This window comes from Suncus etruscus, chromosome 15 (assembly GCF_024139225.1).
Source record: "Suncus etruscus isolate mSunEtr1 chromosome 15, mSunEtr1.pri.cur, whole genome shotgun sequence".
Lineage (NCBI taxonomy): Eukaryota > Metazoa > Chordata > Mammalia > Eulipotyphla > Soricidae > Suncus > Suncus etruscus.
The window spans coordinates 79009306-79031251 of record NC_064862.1 but is presented as its reverse complement, the minus strand read 5'-3'; the positions used below and the strand labels follow the sequence as shown (position 1 = coordinate 79031251).

The window sequence follows — 21946 nt, the reverse complement described above, 5'->3', positions numbered from 1 at the left end:
TGGGATAAAAAACTAAGCAGTAAAAGGAAGCCCCCTTGGAAATCAAGAATACACACATTAGATCTAGCACCCCCAAAAGGAAAGCCAGGAAAGAAATGGAATCTGCCAGAAGACATGGGTAGCGGCAGGAGCAGAAGTAGGTGGTACTTAGCACAAGGTGCAGATGGAAATTGGAACCAACAAACTCAGTCTAATCTGCCATGGACTCAGTCAGCCTAACCAGACAGATTCAGTCAAAACTGCCATGCAAGAGTCAGGTATGGAAAGGCCAGAAAAAAAAAAAAATCAAAATACGAGAAAGGAAGGAAACAATGGGGAAGAGCTACAAGAAATTGGAAGTGCTCAGATATTGGGCCAGAGAAGTGGCTCCAAGGGCAGGAGTGAGCTGTGGGCTAGAATCCAATATGGTTTTCTGAGTCCCACCAGAATTCTGAGTGCAGAGTCAGGAGCCCCACTGGGTTGGCCACAAAACAAAAACAAACAAACAAACAAACAAAAATAAAGGTGCAACATTAAATTCACTGCAACTAGAAGGGACCTTTTTGGAGTCATTCACAGGCATCAAAGAACTACTTAGGGCTGACAGCATCAATGAGGGTGAGGCTGGCTCACTGAAACGGGTGACTGAGCCCTCACCATGGAAGCTGGTGGGTTTGGATGGAAATGGAAATCAGGCCTCCAGAACTAGTGAACCCAGCAAGGTCACAAAAACCAGTCACATTTCCAGACACAAACAATACACAGAATAGAAACAGTAAAATAACTCCAGGAGGTAAGGCATTTGCCTTTCATGCAGAAGGACAGTGGTCGAATCCTGGCATCCCATATGGTCTCCTGAGCCTGCCAGGAGTGATTTCTGAGCATAGAGCCAGGAGTAACCCCTGAGCACTGCCGGGTGTGACCCAAAAACCAACCCCCCCCCCCAAAAAAAAAGAAAATCACTAAGGTATGGGGCTGGAGCAATAGCACAGCGGGTGAGGCACTTAAAGTGGACATGGCTGACCCAGGTTTGATTCCTGGCATCCCAGAGGGTTCCCTGAGCCTTCCAGGAATGATCCTTGAGTGCAGAGCCAGAAGGAACCCATGTGCCACCAGGTGTGTCCCAAAAGCCAAAACATAAAAATCGCTAAGGTAGACACAGTGAAGAAAGTCTGAATCATGAAGACCCATCAGGTTTGGGAGTTAGAAAGATTTGCCACAGCAATAGCTGCTGTGTGAGACCCAATATGGCAGAGCCTGGTAAGCCTGATGACAACAACTGTGCTGTGTTCTGTGCCCCTGGGGCCTACAGTGACAGTTGCACCCATCCAGGCTGGTGCTTGGCATGTGGGGCGGGGGATGGAAGAGGACAAAGTCAGAGAGAAGCGAATAAGGGTGGGGGTTCCTGGTACTGCCCTCAGCACTGTTGTCTTGGGGGAGTAGAGAAGGCCCAGTGTAGGCCCAGGCCCCACCTTCTTCCTCCTTAAGAGACACCTGGGACAAGATGAGCCCATAGTGACAAATTCATCCCCATCAGAGTGTTGCTCTGATGAGATTAGACGATTTAATATTAATGTATTGCCTAATTAAACTGCAATTAATAATCTCGCCAGCCCAGCCTGGCTATGGCAGAGCTGTGCACAGAGATGAGGCAGCTGGAGGCCAAGTCCTGGGGCTCCAGCCAAGCGGGGCGCCTGTTCTTGTGCAGGCGCTGAGTGAAGCCTTTGCCAGAGGTCCAGGAAATTTGCACTTTTCCTGTGTGTGTGCTGGCACTGGGCTTGGGTGAGTCCTGTGTCCTGTGCTGTGAGGGTCCTTCCCAGAAGAGTGGGGCCTCCAACTTGCAGCCACAGACTGGTCCCACCCACACTGGGCTATCTGGAAACCCAGCTCCAGGTAACAAGGAGAGCCCAGTGTAGGTTATACGCATTGCCCAGCTGACCCATAAGACTCTCATGCAGCCTAGTGCTGAGCTGCTGGCATGGGCCCCTTTCACTACTTCTACCACACAAACGGTGAAGGCAAAGAAGGGCTGGCTGAGCTGGCCAGCCATTTTTTCCCACAGAAACTTGAAGTCCTAGTTCACACATTTATTTGTCTCACCCTCTTTCTGCTTAGCCCAAGGGGCCAAACCAAGATACAGCAGAAGCTGCAGTGGACAAGACCATCAGAGAGAGGCCGGGCTCCATCAGGAGAGCCCAGCCCCCCACATTTAGGTGGGGACTTGACCACTTGTGTGCTTGCATGGAGTACCAGGCAGGGCATGAGTCAGCACTGACTCAGGGCCTTGTGAGCAAGAAAGGCACCAACCTGGCCACGATGCCTGCATGGCCCTTATATTGGCAGAGCCCAGAGGTCACCCAGAGCCTGCCAAACTGGGGTAGCTGGGCTCCCAGAGTCAGGGAGATTAAACCCCAGAATGGTGGGTGGGCATGGGGAGTCTGAAGCCAGGAGAATGTGACACTGTATGTGAGTGGATGGGTGTCTGAGTTTGTCTGAGAGTGTGAGTGTAGGACTGTGAGTCTGAAAGTATGCATGTGACTGTGTGGATGGTTGAGTGCGAGAAGATCTTTTTTTTTTTTTTTTAGTTTTTGGGTCACACCCGGCGGAGCTCAGGGGTTACTCCTTGCTGTCTGCTCAGAAATAGCTCCTGCCAGGCATGGGGGACCATATGGGACACTGGGATTCGAACCAACCACCACCTTTGAATTGGCTGCTTGCAAGGCAAACGCCGATGTGCTATCTCTCCGGGCCCGTGAGAAGATCTTGAGTGTGTGTATGTCTGAGTTCGAGAATGTGTATGTGATTCTGAGTGTGTGACTGTGTTGGTACTGAGCAAATCAGTGTGTGTCTGTGAGTCAGAATGTGTGCATGTGTGTCTGTATGGGTCAGATCATGTGAGACACATAAGTAGGGGCTCACAAACACCTCAGGACTTACCAGACACCTCCCTGGTGGAGGGCAGCCCCGCAGTGGCATCCAGATGAGGGGGCAGGGTCCCGCCCCGCTGCAGGCTGCACACCAGCTCCCGCAGCCGCTCACACTCGTCCTGTAGCCGTGCCCGCTCCTCGCCCAGTTGCTGCTGCGCAGCGCTTGCAGGGTTCATGCTCAAGTGCAGCACCTTGGTCCTTGTCCGGTCATAGTCACCCTAGGGTAGAACAGAGGGTAAGGGTGAGTGGCTGCAGGAAGGCCTCCTATCCAGTCACAATCCACCCTGGGGGGTAGAACCAGAGGACAGTGGAGTCCCCTGTGTGTGGGGCACCAGGTCACCTGGCCTCATGAAGAATCACTCAGTGCAGAGAAATACGCAGGGCATAGACAGACTCCCCCAGACCTGCAGTGATGCTCCAGGAACCCAGTGGTACCCAGGCAATGGGCCCTGACACTGTACTAGGACATTAAAGACTACAGTATGATGTCCGTCTGACAGTGGGTCCAAGACCTCCAACTCACTCATGCCCATGGAGGGTATGCATGTAGACTAAAAACCCACATGTGCAGGGACACACACACACACACACTCATAGATACAAGGGTTCCACATTTGTACATGGGTGCACAGGCACAGACACCAAAGGGTAACACCATAGAGCAGACTGTGTGTGGCTAGAGGAAGTGCCTGTCCACCCATATACAAGGCTGGTTGTGGGCCAGGAACTCTGAGCTGCTGATGGGAGAAGCCAGGCCTGGAGGAAGACATGGGTTCAGGGACCTAGCAGGAAGGCTGGGCCAGGGGTGAGGGTGAGGGCAGAGCCAGGAGCCCAGCACAGATGGGGTGCTGGGAGGTGGGTGGAAGAATGGGCGTATCCTCTGCCTACTGCAGGGGCTCATATGCAGGGGTCTGGGCCAGGGCAACAGCAGGAGCAGAGGATGGACATCATGTCAGACATCAACAACAGGAAGGCATTGGGCCTGAAAACCTGCAGATGACAAGGAGCAGTAGAGACCACAAGACAGGAGCTGAATGTGGGCTGAGGGGCCCTAGAGCCTTGCCTCATGCAGTCCTGTCACCACTGCCCACCTGCCCTTCAGGGGAGGGAAACACCCCACAGCAGAGTTCTGCCTGAGCACTGTTTGGTCACGCTCCTGAGCATGACCTGGAGGATATAGGTTGCTCTGAAGAGCATCTGAGGTGGTCAAGATCCCAGCCAGGGAGCATTATCCACTGAGTCCTTCTTACTGAGTAAAGCCTTCCTACTTTACAATCCAGAAAACCCTGGAGTTACTGATGAGAATCTCAAAGGGAAAGTTCTTGCCCTAATCTCTGTGAGCTGAGCTAGTGTGTGTCCTGGAGGGGCATGAGAACCAGGTGACCAGCACCAGATATGGTTGTGAGTGAGAGGTCTGGAGCCAATGCCACAATGCCCTCTTGCCCTAGAAGCATCCACTGGGCCATAAGTGGGGGGGGGGCCCCTCCCACCTGCACCCAGGCCCTGCTCTGGCCTGTTTCCAACCTCGTGAGTGGGCAGATGGGTGGGGCCTCTTCAGGCCCAGAAGCCTGGAAGGTGGCTGCGGCTGGGGCCTGGCCTCTGGGGAAGGCGCCTGTCACTCTGGGCTGCTGAGCTCGCTAAGAGCCTGCTGGAGGGGCAGTGGCGCGAGGAGGATGGAAGCAGCTAAATAAGCACCGCCTCATGCATATTTATAAACCACCCGGCCTGGAAACAGAATCAATATCTCCAGCTGAAGGGAGAGGGGCTGAGGGCCCAGGGCCGGGGGCCTGAAAGGCAGGCAGGGACTAAGCTACTACATAGGGACCTGGGGCATATACTTCCATGACAGGACAGAGTGACCTGGGCCAGTTCCTGAGGGCTGAGCCTCGGGCCCTGCTGTTCTCACCATCTTTGGGCATGTGGGTCACCCAGGCTGAGGGACCTGAGCACAGGCAGATAGACAATGTGGGTGTCATGGTGGGTAAGACATGTCACAACATGGATAAGACCCCCATGGCTGGGTACCTCTCACTTCCACAGAGCACCCATAAGAGATCACAGGAAGGGTGAGGGAGGCAGGTTCAAGGACTGGCAGGACTGCCTAGAAGTGAGACAGCTGGGGGGCCCTGGATATGCTTGGCACAGGCCATGTGTTCTGAAAGTTCTATGGTAGGTGGGGATGGAAGACAGGGACCCCCACCCCCATCATATACTGGAGATGCTCCCATGGGCTGCAGGGAGCACAGTGCTAAGCTCATACAATGCCCTTATCACCTCCCTGGAGGGACAAAGCACTCGATAATCTCCCATCTCCCTGAGAGGCACATCACCCCCAATGACCTCCCAGATAGCCCAGATGGGCAGGATAGGGATGGTGAATGGGGAGAGAGAGGTCCAGCTGTCTCTGCCCATTCCAGAGAGCAAGCCCAGATTCTGTCTGCCCTTCGCAGGCATCAGTGCTGCCGCTGCAGACCACAGTCCAGCAGCTCCAGTTTGTGCCCCCAACACAAGGTCACTGCCTGAATATTGAGGGTCCTAGTGCCAAAAGGCATGGCCTGGGGCCACCAGCCAGACTGAGGTAGATGCAGTGAGGAGGGAGTGGCCCACTGTACCCACAGAGGGAGGCACCAGCCCTGCCTTCAAAGTGGCTTTAAGAATCTCTTGGGATTCAATATAGCAACGCAGTACCCACTCCGCCACGTGTCCAGGTCAGCAGATGAGCTCTGGCACAGCTGTGAGCGGTCTGTGTGGTGGCCCTGCACGTCCTGTCCTCGGCATGGACACTTCGTCCCCACTCATGGGGCCCAGCCACCATCTGTCCTGTCTGCAGGGCAGTACAGACATACTGCATGTCCCTGGAGGGGGGGGAGACTCATGCCTCAGAGCAGAGAACAGTCCTGGACCCTTGTCTGGGCTGGCACTGGGAGCCCCTGCCCCATCCTAGTACCTATTCCAACCCTGCTTCTCAGATGTTGGTTATGTAGACAAGTGGATGAGTAAAGCTGCTGCTTCCTGGGGTGTGGACAGGGAGGAGGAACAAGGGTACTGTCTATGGATATTGCCTTGCCGTGAGATTTGTTGCTTTTTGAAGCTGTGTTTTTCTGTCTTAAGAGGCCCTGCAGGAGGGGACTGAGGAAATAGGCAGCTTCTCTCTGGCCTGGTGCAACATCACAGTGAGGAGGGCGTCTGTCTGGCATGCAGTGGACCTGGGCTTGATTCTTAGCATCCCAGAGGGTCCTGAGCACCTCCAGAAGTGGTTCCTGAGTACAGAGCCAGGAGTAATCCCTGAGCACCGCTAGGTGTGGGCCCCCCAAACCACATCAAAACAAAAAGAAATCTCCTTCTGGGCGGGATGCCCACTGGTTGTGGTGGTGGGGTCTTGTGCAAAGAAACATGAGTGCTCTCAGAATAGCTGAGATAGCTCAGGCCTGTGTTGTGTTGCCAGGTCCAGCTACATCAACCTGGTGTTGATGGTGCCAGTGAAGCAGCCCCCAACAACTCCTCTGCCTTCTCTGTGGTGCCCACTGGCTGACTAGGGCAGCTGTAAGCAACCTCTATTGGCTCTGCGCATAGAGCATAAGACCCAGGAAATGGGGACACTAGTGGTGGTCTCATCCCTGACTGATGGGATCAGCACCTGCATGGCAGGGCTTGAGGTCACCCACGGCCTCTGTGGCACCTAAGGATAACATGTTGGCCCTGTGGCTCTTGGCCCTCTGCCCAGTGCTGCAGAACATTCAGTAGAAAGCAGAACATTCAGAAGAGTAGGAGCTGCCGATGAGCCTGACAGGCTGGCAGTGGGGCTTATGCCTCCCCAGGTGTCCTAGGCCTTCGGGAGTGGAGGACAGGAAATGGCTGGCCCTGTCTGGGCTTTCTCACATGAGTGAGCAGCACCACCTATGCCTCTCTTGTCGGTCCTATCACAGGTGGGAAGGTGACAGAGACATGGAGAGCCTCAGCTGTGGCCCCTCCGCTTCTGGGACAAAGCTCCTGGTGCTCCTCTAAGAAGGCTACCAGGGCAGAGGGGCAGGCACTGCAGTGAGTGCAGAGGTGGGTGGGACTGAGCAGGGGCCTTGGGAATACTCTGAGGAGCAGAGGGCATCAGCCAGGGGCAAGCACCTGGCAAGTGAACAGGAAGGAACTGGAGTTGGGGCTGAAGGCCTCAGGGAAACTAAGGACGAGAAGGGGCTGAATATTCAGGACGTGTCCCCCTCAGAAGAAATCATAAGAAATCAGTGCTGTGGAAATTTCTCCACACAGACGCAGCAGCAAGCGCACGGGGCTTTTTATAGCCTTTGCGTGAATAAACATGAGCAACCTCAAGCCGCTAAGTGGGTTTTGGGCTCCTTCCTTCATTGAGTGTCTCACGGAACATAGAACCTTCAGGAAGGTGCAAGGCCGATGCTGAGCTACTCCCATGGCACAAGGGACAGCTACAGGCACCACCTTCGGGAACCACATAGGCAGGAACGGAACCAACTGTGCATTTGGGAAGAGACCTGACCCTGCTGTGTGCTGCTGTGTCCCACCAACACCAGGAGCTTGGCAGAGCACAGTTGCCTCAAACCCAACCACAGCCATGCACACAGGCACGGAGGGCAGAGCATGTGCAGCTGAAGAGGGGCTGAGAGGACCTGGCCAATGAACGGCTGAGCAGACCCAGAGCCTGGGCACAACCTTCTAAGGTTCATTAAAGGGAACTTGAAGGGGCCGCTGAGACAGGGCAGTGGGGAAGGTTTGTGCCCAATACACACTGACCTGAGTTCAAACCCCAGCACTCCATATGGACCTCTGAGCATCATGGGGTATGACCCCCAAACAAACAAAACCCAAAGATGAGCTGTGAGAACCTGGGTACTGGGGGTTTATGAGGGGCTGATGAAGCTTCAGGAGAGCTCAGCCCTGGGGGGAAGACAGGGACGCGACATCTGGGGTTCGGGAGCCAACAGCAGAGGCACCACTCAAAGAGTTCGGGGCTACTTTATGGTTGTTCGTGGGGGCATCCCGAGCCTGCCTCAGGGGGTTGGAGGATCCTCTTGGAAATACTTGGCCCAGTGGGCCTGTGAAGGGTCAAGGCTTGGGCCAGGGCAATGTGGGAGGCCACTGGGCATAACCCATGGTGTCTTGAGTCTGAGTGGTGACAGGGAACAAGCTAAGGCCAGACCTTGAAGTAATAAAAAAATAAAGGTTATTAGCAAGCTTTACGGCTTTTTAAAAGCCAAAACAAAACTTTAAGTCACTCAAATATTTAAATATAATAAGTAAACTAGAAGAAAACTAAGGTGCTTGCCTTGCACATGGACCACCAGATTTGATCCTCAGCCCCCTTGTAGATACCCTGAGCCCACCAGGAGTGATGCCTGAGCACTGCCTAGTATGGCCCCAAAACCAAACACTTGGTTAAAAGAAAAGAAATCCCACAAATGTCTAAATATGCACAGAACACTTACAAAGTTCTCAAGGAAAGCTTGCCAGTACCTGAGGGCTGGCAGAGGCCCTAACGGAATGGAGGAGAAAGTCCTGAGGTCACAGGCGCCAGCTCTGCATTCATATAGGTTGGGGACCAGTCTGATGGCTGGTGATGCCCAAATCTGGGCAGCTCGTGGGTACAGGGCACACATGGCACAGCCTTTGGGAGCAGCAGGGGCCAGACACAAAGCCGTTTTGGCCATGGAAAGATGTTGGTTCTTCAGGCCACAGCAGAACCCATGTTCCTGGCCCCGGCCTACTCCTGGCTCTAGTCTGGGGTCAGAGACAGGGGCAGGGGAAGGGTGAGAGAGTATGCATGGCAGAGCCAGCTAAGAACAACACCCATGCAGGCAGAACCATGGTCAGAGTGGGTGTGGGCCTGGGGAATGAGGCCACTGTGGGGGTGAGGCCTTAGGCCCTGCTTCTCTGCTTTTACAGTGGTAGAGATGTGGGAAACAGACCTGGGGAGTCTCAGATGGACAATCTAGGATCAGAGCAGAGAGAGGATCCGGGGGTGTCTGGGAAGAGCCTCTGCAGTGGAGCCTGCTCACCTCCTGGCAGCTGGGCCTGGCACTAATTTACCTCCAGACTTGCTCCTATACTTGGCCTGTGGGCACCTCTGGAGCAGGATGTGCCCAGGGTCGGGCCAGCAGCCAAGAGTCCATAGGGGACAAGCAGGAGAGCGAGATGTGAGGAGATGCTAGGTCTGCTCTGAGTCCAGTGCTCCAGGGTCAGGGGACAGGTGAGAGAGGATGTGGAATGGGGAGAAAGGAGGATGGGTGAGCATGAAGGGAGAGGGATAAGGACAAGAGAGATGGGGAGACAGAAGGGATGGGGGAAGAAGCAGGTGGGGACAAGAGAGGATAAAGAGGGACGAGGAGTAGGGGAGACTAGAGAGAAGGACGGGGAGGGAAGAGGAGTAGGTTGTAAGTGGGAGGATGGAGCAGGAGGATGGGGAGGGGACAGAATGGGAGAAAGGAGTAGGTTGGAGGCGGAAAAGAGAAGAGGGGAGGACGCTGACAGAAAGGGGGAGAGGACAGGCAGCAGGTCCTTGGGAGAGGCACTGGTGTCTCTGATTAGTGGCTCCAAGTGCCAAAGGGCTGGGAGCGGTGATAGTGCTTGGGACAGCGGAACCAGCACATTTCTCCCCGCTCCCTTTCCTGAAGATGCTATTGCAAATGTCACCCTTCCCAAGAAAAGCCAATGAGGAAGTAGGCAGCCCTAGACCCCCAGAGGAACTGCTCATGCATGGGGCCCAGCATGGAAAACTCAAGCCAGAGGAGAGGAAGGTACTAGGTCATGCCACACTGACTGTGGGGAGTGTGCAGGTGTTGGCACTAAAGGGGGTGCAGAGTGGCAAGGGACTTAATCAGGCCAGAATATCCTCAGCAGTACAGTGGACACAGCTGAAATCCCAGGGCTCAGTGGAAGAGCACAGTGGCGAGGCCTGCTGGCTATTAGACAAGACCTTTAGGCCCGTGACAAGGCACTGGCAGTATGAGTGCCTGAGCGTGGCTTAAGAGACTGTGGCCTGGGCTGACTAAAGCGTGGGCATCACTGTGGTCCTGGGTCTGGGCTCTGAAAAACATCTGGGCATTGCATAGTCCATTGAGCAAAGCGTCTGAGGGAAGGGAGGGTGTCCCAGACACCCACCAGGGGTTCAGGGTCTAGCCCAGTAGCCCAACTAATCAGTGGGTGGATAGGAATGTTCTCTGGCGTGGGGTCCCCACCATGTCTTTTTTTTAGGGCGGCCACACTCTGCAGTGCTCAGGGCTGACTTGTGACTCTGCACTCAGGGATCACTCCTGGGAGGACCCTTTGGGGTACGTGGCCCAAGCACAGGTGACTGCAGGCAAACACAGTACCAGGCCCACACCAAAGGCCATGGCATATCTGAGCTGGTGTGGGCACCAGCTGCTGGGTTCACGTCCTTCTCCAGTGGCCCATAGGAGGCAGCAGCAAGTGTGTGCTCTGACCAGCACCCCCTGCACACAGCAGCCCGTGCCCCATGCCCAGCTGTGGGGCTGATTACAAAGCGCCCTAACTAGTCTCGCCCGCTCCCAGCATTTGTGCCCAATTAAGCCAACTGCAGCTGACGCTAATCAATCTTTCTTGAAGTGCCCACGTCGAAGTGGCAGGCAGGGACTACATGCAGAGCAGGCTGGTGCCCGGCAGTCTTGAGGGAAGTGGGATCACACCTGCCCACTGCAGCTCAGTTCCACCCTGCTCCCCTGGGGAATACAGACCCTCTGCTCCATGACTCTCCTAGACGAGCAGTGGCAGGTGACCAGGGCCAACTTCTGACACGGTTAAGCCAACCACCCCCTTGAAGGCCCACTTGGCACCCCTGAGTCTCCACCTTTTTCAGTGAACGATCAGATCATGACCTAACTCAAGTCCCTGGTCAGTGAGGACCTCCTAGGCACAGCCACTGACCCTATAGGCTTGATCAGTGTCTTCCCAATATGGGGGCCCCGGCGAAGACGGCACTAGATCAGGGGGGCTGACACAAGGGAGCACATGACCCAATTGGGGCCAGGAGGGGCCCCAGTGGAGAAGGCCCATATCAGTGCTCTAGCAGGCCACAATTGTCAGCCCTGCAGTGCAAGTCCTCATCCACAGGGCCAGGCTGGAGCAGAGGAAGACAGAACCAGGCAGGTCCACATGGGTCTGGGGTCCCAAATGGAACAGCAGGATGGCCACAAGAAAAGGACCAATGTAGCTCCCCATTAGCCATTTCACTCCTTGTCAAGATCTGGAAGCCCAGAAGCAGGAAGAGTGCAGCCATCCAGCTACACACCCTCAGGCCGAGCCGGCTGAGCCCCAGGCCTCCCTCCCAGCTGGGCTCCCCTGTGAAGGCAGCGGCCAATTAAAAGTCCTCAAGCCCCAGGCCCTGGCGGGTGGCAGTTCAGTGCATTATCCCAATTGTCATTTGTCCCATCTCCAGGCCTGGTTGGTAACAAAGAAATTTGATTTCCCTCTAATGGTAGCAGCTAAAGTCAGCAGCCTATCCAGGATCTGGAGTAATAAGCCTGGGTCAGCAATGGTCGCCACCAGACAGGACGAGGAAGAGTGAAGTCAGATGTGCAAGTACTCGGGTAGAGCTTGGGAAGTAGGGGAGGCCTGGTGAGGAGAAGGTAGGGCAGGCCAGTGCTAATAGGCCACCCCCCTTATACTCATCCTCTGTGTGGAGTCCCCAGAGGGCCAGCTAGGGAGGGGAGGATGCACCCAGCTGGACCCTGGAGCAGGTGTGGGAACAGGTGTGGGAGCAGGTGTAAGGAAGCAGGTGTGTATGAGGGGAATAGGTGTGGGGGAGCAGACATGAGGCCTGAACACAGACTAGGCTGGTCCCCAAAGCTTACCTGCAGGGTGAACCTCTCGAGCTGTGCTTCCAGAACTTTCTTCTCTTCTTCCAGACGACTCCGTTCGCCCTCTAGTTCCTCAATCTTCATCCTGCCAGGAGAGCAACCATAAGGCCAGCCCCACCACAGCAGGCCTGAGTCCAGGGCTACTGTAGTGCAAGAAGATGAGCGTGTCCTGAGGGCCTGTGACTGTCTAGAAAGAGGGCCTCTGTCTACTCCCAGAAGTGAGGACACTGAGCCTAGAGTGGGCCTGGTAAATTCTCTGGAATGGCTAAGGCAGTAAAACATCTGAGTCAGGAGTGGGAGGCAGGGGAGGCCCAGTCCTAGGGCAGGGCCTGGGCAGGCTGATCAGAGTCTCATCATCTTTGGTGGCCCAGAGCTGAGGCAGGACGTGGGCTGCACGCAGTTTCTCTTAGCTAAGCCAACTTTATCTTCAGGTGAATTCTGGGGGCAGTGGGTGTGTGGGTCAGTGATATAGCACATATGTGAGGCCCTGTGCCTGAGTTTCAGCACCATGAAACAGTCAAGTTTCCCCTCTGACTTAAAAACGGCCATGCGCCAGCCTGTGGAGAGGTAGCAGCAATTGGTGCCATGCTCAGGGGAGGTTTACGACTCAGGTGAGGAGAGTCAAGACAGAGAACTGGCCTGGAAGCAGAGGACGGAGGCTCCAATGTTTCCCAGGAACCCTCCCTTAATTCTGAAAAACTCAACAAGTAGGGGCCGGAGAGAGCAGGGAGGTAAAGCGTTTGCCTTGCATGCAGAAGGACGGTGGTTTGAATCCCGGCATCCCATATGGTCCCCCGAGCCTGCCGGGGGTGATTTCTGATAGCAGAGCCAGGAGTAGCCCCTGAGCACAGCTGGGTGTGACCCAAAAACTAGAAAACAACAACAACAACAACAACAACAAAACTCAACAAGTAACCAGCGAATGCTCATGCTCTGGGGACAAGCAGGCTGAGAGGATCAGTAGCATCATACCCCACTTTTCAGAGGGGACCCAAGGAACAGCCTGTAGTTCCCAGCACAACTCGCAGATCTGCACAAGTTAGAGAGGCTGAAGATGTCGACTGCCAGCACAGGAAGACGCTCATGTTCAGGCCACTCAACTCCCAAAGAGCCCCATGGCAACCAAGGCCACCCAGAAACAGTGGACTTTTCTGTGCTAACCTTTGGGCAGGCCACATGGCCCACTGCCCTCCCAGGGCTGGGAATCCCTCTCCAGGGAATGCCTCAACACTGTCTCCTGCATTCCAGGCACACAGCTGTGAGCCGACCCCATCCCTCATAGGGACACAGACCAGGGAGCAGCGACCTACAAGCCCTGATCTGCAGGGAAGTTCCTACTCCCATTTTCAAGAGGAAACACAAGCCCACAGAGCTTAAGTGGGAGTGGGGAAGGGGTAGTCCCAGCTCTGGCCCAGGCAGTGGGGCCTGCGGCTTCTCAGAGAAGCACCAGGATGGGGTGGATTCTGGCTGCGTCCTGGGCAAAAAGGCTGGAGGCAGTGGCCTTTGAGATGCGCTAGGAAGAGGGTGGCAGAGAGTATTAGGGATTCCAAAGACTGGTTCACACGATGTTCCGCAGGGCTGAATTCAAACAAGCATCTGTGTAGCCAGAGTCATATTAATAAAATGGCCTCAATAATCCATCCTGGCTGTCAGAGAGCAAGCCCGCAGAAAGAGCACTTGCTGATGCATTTTAAAAAACAAGACACTTTCTTTTTCCTTGTCCTCCTTTCAGGCAAACTGTTAACCTTACCAAGAGAGATAGAGAGAATTAATGTGTGTGTGTGTGTGTGTGTGTGTGTGTGTGTGTGTGTGTGTGAGAGAGAGAGAGAGAGAGAGAGAGAGAGAGAGAGAGAGAGAGAGAGAGAGAGAGAGAGAGAGAGAGAATATAAGAACACAGTGCTGCTTTGTCTGCAGAGGATGAGAACCCAATGCTGACTCAGGCTCATTCTTTTTGCTTTTGGGGTGGGGGACATAGGGCTTCACTTGGTTGGGGGGCTATGCAGTGCTAGGGAACAAACATGGGGCCCCACATGTTGGGCACCAGGTGTAGCCATCTCCCTAACCCCCAGGAACCACAGAGGGCTCAGACAGGAGAGTGAGTGACAGGGACTGTGAGGCAAACAGATGATGTAGAGACATAGACAAAGGCTCAGTTGGGCAGAGAAATGTGCCATGAAACAGAGACAACAGACTAGAGGACACCACAGATGGGTTCTTAGATCCTTAGAATCACAGGATTCTAAGTAGGGTGGGCAGAAAGAAGAGACACAGGGTGATTGTCTCTGAACAGTATGTGTGAAGCCTGCGCCGATCACAGCAAGGCAAATGAATAACCAGGGGAGTTGATATCTGGCTTCCAATATTTGCCATAGACAATGGACTTGGGGCCGAGAGATAGCACAACAGGGAGGGTGCTTGACTTGCATGTGGCTGACCAGGGCTCAGTCCCAAGCACCCCATATAGTTCCTTGCACACCCACCCCTAGGAGTGATCGCTGAGCAGAGCCAGGAGCTAGCCCTGAACACAGCATGGTATGCCCCCAAAATGAAACATATTAAAAGTAAAGGACAGACTTCACTGAGGAGGTGGAAGGCTCTGGAGAATCTTGAGAGAGCAGTGGGCCTGGTGGGGACAGAGGGGTCAAGGCTGCCAACTGACCCTGAGTGCCAAGCAGGTGCTCTGGTGGGACGAACATCAGCGTGTTCTCAGGCCAAAAAAACTGCTGAGTCCCCATCTTGTGGGGAGCAGTTCACAGCATAGGGACAAACATGTGGTGAAGATGAGGGAAGCATGGTGAGGCAAACACGGGAACTCTCAGCTCTCACATTGGGCTGGTGAAGAGCAGCCTGGCTTCCTCACCAGCCACATCACACTGGGGATGGTTTTCAGAAACACAAGAGGGTCCTGGCTGGAAAGAAGCTTTAGCCCCAAGTGTGCACATTCTTTTATTTTTTTGGTTTTTGGGTCACACCTGGCAGCGCTTAGGGGTTACTCCTGGCAAGCTTGGAGGACCCCATGGGATGTCGGGAATCGAACCGACGTCTGTCTTGTGTTGGCCACGTCCAAGGCAAACGCCCTACAGCAGTGCTATCGCTCTGGCCCCTGGTGCACATTCTTAACAATAAATTCCACTCAGGTGAATACAGAAAGAAGAAAGAAAGGAAAGTAAACAGATACACAGTGCAGCTACAAGACAGAAAACTCTGTCCAAAGTAATCAGCTACTCGGAAGAGATGGAAGAGAGAAACTGAGGAAAGCACAAGCCCATTGTATCTTAGGGAGACTGACTGAACGAATACCCACTTCCTACTGAACAGAAAACATTCCCAGCAGGTCATATTCCCTGGGACATTAAGTAAATCTTAACAGTTGGAACGGATCATGGCCAGAGATGGGGATGATTGGTAGAGGATGCGTTTCACGTGTCTGAGGCCCTGGCTCTCCCGGAAATGAACTCCCCAAATCAATAATAAGCTATATTTGAAGGACTTAATAAAATTGAGCCAGCTATCAGTAACAGAACAATAAGAGGAAAATCTGCAAACACTTGAGACTATAACAACACAGCAAAATAACACTTTAGTTAACAAAGAGGAATGAGCCGGAAAAGTATTGTTCAGGGGCACTTGACCGGGGGTCAATGAGCCACAAGCTGTGGGCACAGAAAACTGCAGCCCCAAACACTCAAACTAGAAAATAAGAATGGCTGCATGGCAGGCACCTACGCCTGTCCCATGGGTGGGGAAAACAAGCAGAACAATCGACCCACAGTAAGATATGAGACAGAGCAGCAAGCACAGGAGATGGGAAAAAGAAAAATAATGAAACGGACCAAACATTTGTTCTCTGGAGACCGATTAAACTGACAGTCTCTGGGCAGACCGGGAAACCACAGAGAGGACACAAGTTCAGCACCAGGGCCTGGTGGGCAACAAGGCTTAGGAGGGCCGGGCCCATGCATGGCACCCACCACCTGCCATCTACACCAGCTGGCCCGGGACAGTGTGGAACCTAATGCTTCCATCACTGCTGTGGGGATCAAAGGAGAAAGAAGCCAGTTCCACACAATCTGTTCCAGAAAACATGAGAAAGGAACAGGTCCTAACTCATTTCATGAGGCCTCATTATGCTGGTGCAAGGCCAGACGGGGAAGTACACACAACCCTGATCTCGCTCATGAATATGGAGGCAAACGTCATCTATAGACAGTGCGAGTCAGATCTATCCACATAGAAAAAGACCCTGTGTTGTAACAAGGAGGAAGGTGGGCTTATCCTGGGATGTCGGTGGTTAAATACTGAAAAGCAGATCAATGGAATCTCCCATATTGACAAGTCTAAAGAAAAAACACCATCAGTCAATGGTGAAAAAAGGAAGGATTTGATAGGAATCATTATTCATTTATGATAATCTCTCTAAAGAATACCAAAAATACAAAGGCAGGTGCTTGACATACCAAAGCGGGGAGGGAGCTTGTCTTGTACACAGCTAATCAGGGCTCAAACCCTGGCACCCCATATGGTCCCCTGAGCCTTGCCACGAGTGACCCCTGAGCACAGAGCCAGGAGTAAGCCCTGAGCACTTCCAGGTGTGGCCCAAAAACCAAAAGAGACCTGTCTCCAGCTGAAAAAAAGATATTTTTTGGGCTACACCCCGAGGTGCTCAGGGGTTACTCTATGACAGCACTATCCTCAATGGAAGGACAGAAGGAAGGGTTGGCTATGCCACAAAGACCCATAAAACAAGGGAAGACATACCTTTCCCAACTGACACTGTCCTCCCTCCAGACTCCACGGAATGTCCCAGTGCAAAATAGACTTACAAACTACTGCCATTGGGGCACAGCGGTAGGGCATTTGCCTTGCACAAAGCCAATACAGGATGGACCCCGGTTCGATTCCCAGCATCCTATTTGGTCCCCCGTGCCTGCCAGGAGCGATTTCTGAGTGCAGAGTCAGGAGTAACTCCTGAAAGCCGCTGTGTATGACCCAATCCCCCACCACCACCAAATAAAACAATAACAACAGCAACAAAACCCAAAAACCTCCAAAAAAAAAAAAAACCCAAACAACAACAACAACAACAAAAACCTAGTATAGTAAAAAATCCTTTGGACTCAACCCAAACAAGACCAAATGTGCCCACAGAACTGGAGAGGCCCAGGAACCAAGATAAAAAATTCAAAACCCATGCATTTCCATATACAAGTGAAATGTACCGCAGCATATCAAAAAGAAACAAAATTTACACATGATATAAAAAGACACACTCAGGTATAAATCTAACAAACACGTGAGCACAGGATCTGGACATGGAAGTGTGGAAAGCCAGCTCTAAATCCACAGAGCGGGCCCTAAATCCACAGAGCGGGCGAGTGGCACGAGCGACATAACAAACTCCCCGATCCTTTCCGAACAGTAGTTCAGATTCAACACACCAATCAAAATGCCAGCACGATTGATTTTCGCAGATACACACAAACTAATTCTCAAATTTACGTGGAAAGTCACAGGACCCAGAGCGAGCTTTTCTGGCTTGTTTTGGGGCTATACATGATGGTGCCCAGGAGGTCCTGCTGGAGAGATGCAGGAGTGCTCTGTGTGTGTGTGTGTGTGTGTGGGGAGGTGCCAGCCATCAGATGAGAGGTGCTGTCTGGCCCTTTGAACCACCTCCTAGGCTCCACATAACCAGAAGCCACAATATAGTTGTGGTACCCAAATAGTGGCAAAGGGACAAATAATTAGGTCAACACAGGGAAATGGAGAGTTCAGAAATAGAAACACAGAAATATGCCCAATTCCTTTTTCAAGATTTTTTTTTATAAGAGGGGCTCGCATCTGGCAGTGCCTAGGGGCTTCTGGGTCTGTGCTTGGGGGTCACCCCCAGTGGTGCTCCAGGGACCACAGGGTGCTAAGGATGAGATACAGGTTTCCTGCATGCAAAGCAAGTGCTCAGCCCATAGGGTGTCTCTGCCTGTTTCTGACAAGAACCAAGTCGGTTCCATGAGGAGAAACTTCCTCACACAGGCTAGCACCAAGGGACTGCATGCGAACGGAGAAGTTTTCAAATAAAACCTCGATGAAAATACATCCTGACCTCAATCTTTTCCATAGAACTTAACCAAAAGAGGAGCAGAGACTTAAATGTAAGAAGTGAAACTGGAAATGTGGGTTTTATTTTTATCTGTTTTTATTTTTTATCTTTTTTTTTGGTTTTGGGGTCACACCTGGTGGTGCTCAGGGGTTACTCCTGGCTCTGCATTCAGAAATCACTCCTGACAGGCATGGGGGACCATATGAGATCCCGGGATTCAAACTACCATCTCTCCTGGATTGGCTGTGTGCAAGGCAAATGCCCTACCCCCGTGCTATCTCTCTGGTCCCTTATATATATATTTTTAATTTGTTTTGTTTTTGGGTCATACCCGGTGATGCTCAGGGGACTATATAGAATGCAGGGAATCATCTCAGTCCTGGGTCAGCCAAGTGCAAGGCAAACGCTGTGTTATCTCTCCAGCCCCAGGCTTTGTCTTGGGGGGATCCATATGCAGTGTCAGGGATTCAAGTCGGGGTTGACAGGAATCAAAGCAAGTGCTTTACCCCCTGGTTCATCTTCCCAGTGCCTAGCAAAGTGCTCTGCTGAGCCTGGGACAGGCAGGTTAATCTGGCTGCTGTGCCATGGGGCTGTTCCCAGCAGTGAGGACCCCCACAGACCAAGGGGACCCACAGAACAAGACACCCCACAGTCTTACTTGGTGCCCAGGGAGCACCTGCTAGAGCTGACTGTGTTCAAATGACTCTTAATAGCTCAAATGTATCAATTTAATGAAATTAATTCAATGGAGTGAATTAATAACCAATGACAGGGGGGGAAAAAAAAAGAAGATTCACAAATAGGTGGAAACTCGACAACATAAACAGCTCACAGATCACAGAAGACACCCCCAGGGAAATTAGAAAACACAGCGAGGAATAAAAATACAGCACAAGCTACTCTAATGCACGTAGGTGAGACCGAGAGAGCAAAACTGAGAGGGGAATTTGCTGTCACGACCATCTAGAAGGAAGCCCTCAGATCCTGACTTACTGCATCTTCTGAGAGAGAAGAGTAGATGAGATTCTAGTGAAAGGAAAATAGTAAAGATCATAGCAGAGACAAACAGAACAAAAGATAAAGTCAGTAAAACTGTAAGCTAGTTATTTGAAAAGATCAACAAAACTGGCAAACCTTTCACTGGAATAACTAGTGAGACAAAGAAAACCCAGACGAATAAACAAGGAATGGGCATCACTACCCATTACATAGGACTGGAAATGCAGTGAAAAGTATTTGGTAGGACTAGTGGGTCTAGTTTAACAGCACAGGTAAAGGCTCTCTCCACATGGTCTGGGGGTTCTATGAGGAAAACACAATTGGCCAGCATTGCTCATGTTCAGGGGACCAGATGGGATGCTGGGGATTGAACCTAGGTTGGCCATGTGCCAGGCAAATTCCCTCCCTGCTGTGCTCTCACTCTGGCTCCTGCTTTCTCCATTTATTTTAGTATCACACTAGCCGCTCTGGTCAGAGCAATTAGGCAAGAAAAAATGGCATCCAAATCAGAAAGTACAACTTTGTACTTGTAGATGGAATGATCCAGAAACCCCTAAAGAACCTCAAAACACTTGGGAGAGTGAATAAGTTAATTTGGCAAGTTGTAAGATACAAAATCAATATGCAAAAATAGTTATATTCCCTTGTAATAAAAATCAAACCGTAATTCTATATAATTGCCTCGAAGTTAATGAATGCGTGAACACAGGGTGTTCATAATCTTCTCATCAAATCCTTAATGGGTCTAGGAGTTATTTCATCCCTGAGACTGATGGTCTGTATCTTGTTTGCCTGTTTAGTTTTGGGGCCACAACCAGCAGTGCTAGGGAGACCATATGGTGCGAGGGGGTCAGACCTCAGCCACCTGCAGAGCTTACATCTGTTGAGTTGTCTGTCGGCCCATGGGTTTTGATCCACAATCTCTAATCCTTGTTTGAATGGGTGAGCCTGGATTATGGACATCAACACAGGTTACAGGTTGGCTGGTGCTACAACCTGCCAGTTCACTTGTCCCCCATATCCAATGTTCTCTTCCTTGGTTGCCTTCTCATGGCTAATGCAACAAACTGAGAAGCACCTTTAGTACCACAGAGGCTCTGGGTGTCACTCACTGTTCAGCTTCCTTAGGGTAGTGCATGTCCTGAAACAGGCTGTATGTCACTTCTGAAACTGTGAAAAGATAGCTTCGGCCAGGCCACTGGGCCTCTCCATGCAGGCACAAACAGATTCTGTGTTCCCTAGTCTGCTGCACATGACATGTGGCTGCAGGTATCCAGCCCTGGGGTGACGAGGACATGTGTGTTTGTGTACATGAGTGAGAAGGTTACAATGGCCCTGTGCACAACCATTCCTAGTCTCTTCCTTCCGGCTGGATTCCCCAGGCCTCCTGCAGTGGCCACATCCTCTCTCTCTGGAAGTTTCCTGAACCACTCTTTTTGGTAGGTCTATAAAGCAACAACTCCCTTAGCTTTACTTTGTCTGACAAATGTCTTGATTTTCTTTTCATCCCTGAAGGATGTTTTTCACTGGTTGACAGTTCTCTCCTCTCAGAGCTTGAAAAATGTTATGTACCTCATTCTGGCTTCTAAGGTTTCAGATGAGGAATTCGCTGCCACTCAAACTGGTGTTGCCTGCAGATAACAGTGTTTCTCTCGGGTTCCTTTCAACGTTTTCCCTTTGTCTTTAGGTTTCAGAAGATTAATTAGCACAATCCATGACGTGGATTTCTTTGGTTTCAAACTGTGGGGCTCATTCTGTGGGGCTAAATAGCTGGTTTATGCCCTTCACCATAGTTGGGAACTTTTCAGGGATTATTTCTTCGGGTATTTTTCCAGCCTTCCCTAGCTCAGACTCCATGAAAGGGATCTTGGTCTCCCCTGACTGTCCTGCACACCCCAAGGCCAGTTTTGTGGGTTTGTTTCCCGCTCTGTTTTCAGGAAACAGTTTCTGCAGATCTCCAAGCTCACATGTTTCCCTCACTGCTAATGTGGAAGCTCTCAGGGCCGCTCTGCTCAAAGTAAGTGGCCATCTCTGCAACTCCTATTTGGCCTTTCCCCTGTGGCTTCTACTTGCGCACTTGCCATTTTCTCAGGGGGGAAGAGCCATCTGGGCATCCTGTGGTGAGGAGTGGGCGGGACGGGACAGTGGGCTCTGAGTCTGACCAAGGAGAGTCCACTGCGCTATGCAGGTGGACCATCTCATCCCTTTGGAGCAAGACTGGCTCCTGTTAGGTCTCTGGCACTGGAACTGTGGCAATGAGGGGTAACCCATGACTTGCCCCTCTGGGGCACAAGAGGGGGCTTCACTGTGTTTGTGCAGAGAGGGCAGGATGCCCAGTCACCTTATGGTCCCCTCCCCATGAACAAGACAGCTCTCTGGGAAAGCCCGGCTCAACTGTGGGTATCACTGTAGGCAATAGGGCCTATCAGGCACATGGTGTCAGCTGGGCTGTGAGGCAGAAGGGCTGGTGTCCATGGGTATGGCCATTCACTCTCCTTAGAAGCTGAGGGATTGCCAGGGACCTCAACCTAGTCTCCTACTGCTGTGTACAGCACTACAACACAATCATCTGCCCTCACCCCAGGCTGAAGAGAGAGTCCTTGGGGCCCAAGCTGAGACTCTCTCCACCCCACTGCACACAGATGCACTAGGAGGCTAGAGGACAGGTGGAGTCATGGAACGAATGTGGACTCCAAGTCCAGTTGGCTATATCACCCCCAAGACAATAAGCTGTGAGTTGAATGTGAAAGACATCAACAGGAAGGGCATTTGTCTTGCATGCAGCCGACCTGAGTTCTATCCCCGGTATCCCATAGGGTCCCCCCAAGCCTGCCAAGAGTAATTTCTGAGCGTAGAGCCAGTGACAACCCCTAAGTGCTGTCAGGTGTGACTTAAAAACAAAACAAGGGGCTGGAGAGATAGCATGGAGGTAAGGCGTTTGCCTTGCATGCAGAAGGTCATCGGTTTGAATCCCGGCGTCCCATATGGTCCCCCGTGCCTGCCAGGAGCAATTTCTGAGCGTGGAGCCAGGAGTAACCCCTGAGCGCTGCCGGGTGTGACCCAAAAACCACAAAAAAACAAAACAAAACAACCCCCTCCCTAAAACAAAT

The 21946-nt window shown here is 52.2% G+C and overlaps 1 protein-coding gene across 1 annotated transcript in view; it reads right to left on the bottom strand.

The window, feature by feature from the left end:
• MAD1L1 (mitotic arrest deficient 1 like 1) overlaps positions 1–21946 on the bottom strand; it is a 215911-nt gene that overhangs the window by 23070 nt on the left and 170895 nt on the right. The window contains exons 15-16 of the mRNA XM_049788592.1: positions 11738–11828; positions 2917–3124 (exon numbers count right to left, since the gene is read on the bottom strand). Of these exons, the coding sequence (XP_049644549.1) occupies positions 2917–3124; positions 11738–11828 (299 nt within the window). The remainder of the gene's footprint in view (positions 1–2916; positions 3125–11737; positions 11829–21946) is intronic.